The 6452-nt window shown below is 52.7% G+C and overlaps 1 protein-coding gene across 1 annotated transcript; it reads right to left on the bottom strand.

Annotated features, from left to right (window-relative positions):
• Window positions 1–546: 546 nt before the first annotated feature.
• On the bottom strand, window positions 547–2268 carry LOC119191999. Its single transcript, XM_037445854.1, has one exon. It carries the CDS (start codon window positions 2266–2268, stop codon window positions 547–549), a length of 1722 nt encoding a protein of 573 aa, XP_037301751.1.
• Between the last annotated feature and the right edge of the window lie 4184 nt (window positions 2269–6452).

Here is a 6452-nt window from a genome sequence, read left to right on the forward strand (position 1 = left end):
GCACCACTTCGAGATGCACCGCCCGCACTGTTAGGCATGTGAAGAGCGACATACCTTTTTTGACTACTCCGGCCCACGGTGACTGTGAGCGGGCCGAAATAGTCCAAACCGGTGTATGTAAACGGCCGGTGATGATGCGCCAGTCGACAGGGAGGCAAGTCTCCCGTTATCGGTTGCGGTGGAGTGGCCGCCCTCTGGCGGCACTTGAAGCAGCTCCTGACCACCGCCTTGACCGTCGGGCGCAGTCGAATGACCCATTTGTACTGTTCTTTGTTGCGGCGCTTACTCCCGTAGCGGCTGAAATTCTGCTGTCGAGGCAAATGAGTTCGTTAATAAATGTTATACTCAAAGCGTACAACCTGCTTTCTTTTGACACGGGTTTTCCTTTTTCGAGTGAGCGTAGTTCTTCCTCGAAGGCGGCCTCCTGACTCGCCTTTATGATTATGCGCTCGGCCTCTTCTTGCAACTCGGCTGGGAGCGTCACAAATCGCTCCTCCGGTGCTTGTACGACTCGTTTCGCCGCATTTTTCGCGGCTTCGTTGCGCCTCAATCCGGATTCTCGCTTGCGGCCGCCTTGGTCCTCTTGTAATGGACCGTGTTGACGCGTCGTTTGAAGTGTTGTACTGCTTGTAGTACGCGGGCGGCAGCTCTAACGTAGCGATTCCAATTTGAGAATCGATTCACGTCGGGCAGGACTTCCTTGTACTGTTTCTCCCGACGCTCTGTAATAGTGTTCACTCTTTCCTCACCCGTGTCGGTGCTCAGCTGTGTTTCCTCCGCAGGCCATAGTTCGGGCGGGTCGCGGAGGAACTCTGGTCCGTTGAACCACCTGTGTTCCCGCGTGAAGTTGTCGGGAACGTCGCGCGTAGCGTCGTCGGCAACGTTGTAGCGTGTAGGCACCCATCTCCATTGATTCGCCTGTGTGTGTTCTTCTATCGCGGCGATTCGATGCGCTACGTAGGGCTTGTACGACCTGGCTCCCGTTCTGATCCAGCACAGTGTTGTCTTGCTGTCGGTCCAGTAGGTCGTGGATTCTGGCTGCCTGGAGTGCTCCTGTGTCACACTCGCAGCCATCCGTGCGCCGAGTACAGCTGCCTGTAGTTCAAGCCGTGGTATGGAGGTTAATTTGAGTGGAGCTACCTTTGCCTTGGCCGCCAGTAACGTGACTGTGACTCGTCCGTCGTCGTCCTCGGCGCGCCAGTAGAGCGCGGTCGCGTAGGCTGACTCGCTGGCGTCGGTGAACACGTGGAGTTGGAGTTTTCTCGCTCGGGAGTAGCCGGGATAGCAGCGCGGCACTGTTACGCCGTTGAGTTGCTTCAAATGGGTGAGCCAGTTCACCCAGGCGGCGGACAGTTCGTCGTCGATCGGGTCGTCCCAATCGGTGCCGCGTCGCCACACCTCCTGTAATAGCTGTTTAGCCCGCACAGTTATCGGCGACACCAACCCTAGAGGATCAAACAACGACATTACTATTTTCAATGCTTCTCTCTTCGTGGGTGCTTCTCGCCTCAGTAGGTTCGACGGTATGCGGGCCAAGTCTAGGTTGAACGCCAACCTGTCTTCTTGCGGCCTCCAAATAAGGCCTAGGACTCGTTCAGTCCTTTCTATTTCCACCGCTTCGGTTGCATTGGGCGATTCGCCGAGCGCCTTCAACACCGCGGGCGAGTTACTCGTCCACTTCCTTAATTCAAAGTGAGCTTCTCTGTGTATGTTGCGCACCTGAGTAGCGATTGTTATCGCCCTGTGTTCATCTTCATAGCTGTCGAGGTAGTCGTCCATGTAGTGTTTCTTCTTGATCGCCTCGACAGCCTCAGGATGCGTGTGTCGGTGTCTCTCCGCGTTGCGATTCATGACGTATATCGCCGTCGCAGGAGAGCACGATGCGCCAAAGATTAATACCTTCATTCGGTACACCTCTGGCGGCCGGCTATCTCGGCGGTTTCCCCGCCAGAGGTAGCGCAGTGCGTCGCGATCTTCCTCGCGTAGTCCCACCTGCATGAACATCTCCGTGATGTCCGCTGTTACAGCGACGGGATGTTCCCGGAATCTTAATAACACTGCGGGAAGAGGCTGTAACAAATCCGGCCCTGTTAATAGATTCTCATTCAAAGTCGTACCTTTTGTTTTGGCTGCTGCGTCGTGTACAACTCGCAATTTGTCGGGCTTTAGAGCGTTTACGACTGCGAAATGCGGCAAGTACCACGTCCTTGTGGTGTGGGACGCGCGTGGCGCTATTTCCGCGTAGCCTTTCTTGACTAGGGCCTCCATGTGCTCTTCATACCTTTCTTTAAGGTCGGGATTCTTGTCCAACTTGTTTTCTATGTTGTGCAGCCTTTTCAGCGTGTTTTCATAGTTATTCGGCAATTCCACGCTGTCCGATTTCCACAACAGGGCCGTCTGATATCTTCCCTCCGGCGATCTCTCCGTATGTTCGTTCAGTATCTTGAGCGCCTTCTCGCCGGGGTCGTTCTTGGGCCTGCGGGGGTCTATAAACAGGTTGTCGGATGTTATAAAATCTCGCAAAAGTTCTCTGTGCGTTCGTCGGTCGTGGTTTGACCGACGAAATTCACTCTGTGTCCCAGAGTCCGAGTCCGGCTTCCATGTATCACCCAACCGAGCGGCGTGAGTGATGCGACCGGTTGATGTCTCCTACCTGACCGTGTTTTCGTGGCGAGGAGGAGATGCCAGTTATCCTGGCCTATGAGGATTCGGGGTTTCGCCTCTTCCGCTCGTTTAGCGGACAGTAGGCCCTTCAGGTGTCCGCAATCCCGTATCGCCTCGTCCGGGATGCGCTGCGCCGCCAACTGGAGATTGTCGACGGTGCGTGCTTCGATGCGAAGTCGTCCCCGGCTTCCTTCAATATTAAACTTGACGCGCCGAGAATTGTTGCGTGTCTTCCTCTCCCCGTCGTACGTTGCTATGTGGAGTGGTTCGTCCGGTCCTTCCGCGCCGATATCTCGAGCGAGTTCGTCGTCGATGAGGCTCACCGTCGATCCGTCGTCGAGTAAGGCGAAAGTGCGAGCCACTCCCGCCGGTCCTGAAATGCACACTGGGGCTATTTTTAAAAAGGACATCTGTGGCATCCATGTTGAGTTCACTGCCTCGTTCACTGCTTCGCCGGGTGCGTCGGTGATCTTATTTTTCGCTCCGAGTGCAGCAAGCGGTGATGTAGATACTCGCACCCGTTGATGTCGCATTTCTTCGGCTTGCATGTGTGTTGTTTGTTCCTGAATTTCAAACATCTGAAACATAGTCTGTGCTTCTTTGCGATGTCCCACCGCGCGTCTATGGCGGCGTCGCGGAAGCGAACGCAGTCACTCATCGAGTGCGTTTCTTTGTTACACACACTGCATGTCGACCGTTTATCTGCCACAGTCGTGTGTACCCGCTGCCGGCGTGGCTGTTCGCCGCCGCCGAATCTTGCCGGCGAAGCCTTGTCCGAAATGACTTCAGGCGTCGCGAACGGGCTGCAGAAATCGGCTTCTCTTCTTATGAAGCGACAAAACTTTAATAAATCGGGCTCACCTCTATGCTGTGCGGCGGCGAACTCGTACCACTGTCTTTTCAACGTCGGAGTTAGCTTCTCCATAACTGCCTTAGTTACCTCCGGGTTGTAGAGGTAGAAGGCACAGTCGAGCGCTTGTAGTGTGCCCACGATGTTTTCTATCTTCGTGGCGAATGTGCATATGTCTCTCGGCGTATCTGTAAGACGGGGTAGCGCGCGTAGGCGCTCTATTTCGGCTAATGCGATTGAGTCCGGGCGCCCAAAGCGCGTTTCCAGACTCTTTAACACGGTGTTCGGGTCGGCGTTGGTTATAAGCAGTCCTTGTACTGCTTCCTTGGCGATGCCCCGGAGGCTACGGCGTAGCCGGGACATGTTTTCCAACGTCGTGAAGTGGCTCATGGACTCTATGTAGGCCGCTCTATATGTGAGCCAATCGTGATGATCACCGTTGAACGTAGGCAACTCTGTGTACCTTAAAGGTTGCCTATGCTGTGCGGCTTGCACAGCTTGTGTTATGGCGGACGCGAGTTCTTGATACTCCGTCCTCGGTCGCGATGCGACCAACGCGCCGTCTTGCACTTGTTGCGGGTTCGGCGTTGATTGCGGTTGCTGCGAAGCTGAGTTGTCTCGTAGCCAGGCTGCTACGACGGGCGGCGGTTGCTTCGTAGCGCGGTGTTCGTCGCTCCGTGCGGCGATTACAGGCGGCGGCTGCGTAGCTTGTTGAGTTCGTTGCCACGATGCGGCTTCAATCGTTGGCACTTCAGGCTGCGCAGTCGGGTTCACTGAAAATGGCATAAAACGGACGGATTATTTGTTTCGGGCGTTGTGACGGGATGCGTCGGCGGGTGCACGGCACTGGCTCCCGCCGGTACAGTCGCCGGGTTGTCCCATGATACGGCAGCGATCACTGGGTCCGATGACTGTATAGGGGCTTGCTTTCCCGTCGCAACATCGGTCGGTCGGCTCTCGATCGCGAGTAATTGGCTAGTTTGAACCCAGCTATGTACTCGGCAATCTTGTCCGGCCTCCGTTATGACGGATTCGAGGTCGTCCTCGCTATCCTCCGCCTCGATTTCAGCTAGCTTGGCGGCCGCTAGCTCTATTTTCAGTGCGGTGAGTTCAGCCCTGGCCTGTGCCAGGCGGCGTGCCCTGAAGCGTGTTTAGTTGACGACGCTGCTTTGCTTCGGGCTCGCTCTTGCGTCGATTGTTCCGTTGCGGCGGCAGGTCGCTCCTCCGCAGCGGTGCAAGGCGCGGTTTCCCGAAGCGTAGCGGTGTGTGTCGCTGTGCTCTCGGCGATTGTTTCTTCGGTTGCTTCAGTTGTTCCGGTGACGGTCGCCGACGTCGCTGTAGCGGACGTCGCTGTCGCCGAAGTCGCTGTCGCCGAAGTCGCTGTCGCCGAGGTTGCTGTAACAGACGCTGATTCCGCCCGCCTCCCGGTGGACCTTGTAACCGGCATCCTTCCCGCTCACGTTAATCCGGCTCACGAAGGACCAAAATGTGGGGCGTAGGATCGGCACAGGACGCCTTTCCGTCCCCACAATGAGTGCTGGATTGCGTGAGGGAAGTGGCAATGCCAATTAATAAGGCCCGGGAGGTTTTTTATAACGTATATTCACTATTCACACGTAAAAAGATACAATGATCCGGCGGACACACAGTAGCGGCGTACGTTTCGCAGTGCGGCGTGAGCGGTGCAGTATGCACGTCGCTCTCTCCTTTCTTGCACTGTTTTTCCTGGCTGGAACACTTCAGGGCTTCTTGTTTTCTTCCTTTTCTTGACTCGAACTGAACTTGCTGGAACTCGAACTGCCGAATGCCAAAATTGCATTCGCTTATATATAACCCGGCTATCCCGTAGGAGAGCCGCCAAAAATAGAGCCTTTTTGCAGCCTCATTTTCACTTCCTAGCTATCACTATTTTATAAATAAAAGTTGGACCTCTGGAGTCCCCTATGTGAAATTTACACGGTTTTATAGATAAATCAATTACCTATAACTATACATAAAAATAATACGCCTATGTGCGATACGAAAAAAGTTACAATAACAAAACACAAGAAATTTGTCTACAGACGACGCACAAAGGCCTTAAAAACGCTATTTACTTTGATATGAACTTATATACAATACCCATGTTTACGGCATGGGGTAGGCAAAAGCAAAAACTATATCTACGTAAAGTTTCTACACTGTCACTTCAATATCTCGGTCGTGAGATCGCTTTATAACGCACTACTAAAAAACAGTCACACACACGTGCGCGGGCGCATTGTCCGTCCCTCTCTGGGTGTGTCGTTTCGCTCGACACACCTACTGCGCATGCGTGAATGCGCTGTCTCGCTCTTTTCGTGTGTGCGTCCTGCACATGATTTAATTTATAAACACTATGTTAAATTGACCCTGTGTAAATACGTTTTAGTAATCTTTCAATAATTCTCTAATAAAACGCCTAGTAACTGAATTCTTTGAATATTGTCACCAAGTCTTTGTCTCGTGACGTCACGGACAGCTGCCGTCTTCCCTAGGGAACGGCGCAGCTTATTACACTAAGGTTCGTTGAACTTAGGTTAGTCCATGTCTGGGTAAGTTTTCAGTCAGTGCAAAATATTTTCAGTACGCATTTGAAAAATACGATATTGATGTGGCAAACAGTCGTCTGTCATTTTTACTTTACTTACCTTTTATAGGGAGGTGATTGTTTTATCCCATACAAATGATTGCTGTTTTTGGAAAAAGTATCCAGAATCTATCAGACAAAAATAATTTCCCTCTAAAAGCACCAAGGCCAAGTTTAAATTTATATTAATTTGCCAGGGTTAAGATGAAGGACGCCTAATTAAACTACTCATGTATATCGAGGTCACAATATGCCCTTGGTTTGCTTGTGGGCCATCTACAGGGTTATACATTTATCGATTTGGAACCTTGGTTAAAGCTTATCATAGCT

The sequence above is a fragment of the Manduca sexta genome, unplaced genomic scaffold (assembly GCF_014839805.1).
Source record: "Manduca sexta isolate Smith_Timp_Sample1 unplaced genomic scaffold, JHU_Msex_v1.0 HiC_scaffold_2214, whole genome shotgun sequence".
NCBI lineage: Eukaryota > Metazoa > Arthropoda > Insecta > Lepidoptera > Sphingidae > Manduca > Manduca sexta.

Coding starts and splice junctions, on each gene's coding strand:
- LOC119191999 (XM_037445854.1), bottom strand. CDS start 2,268: ATGGAGGCCCTAGTCAAGAAAGGCTACGCGGAAATAGCGCCACGCGCG.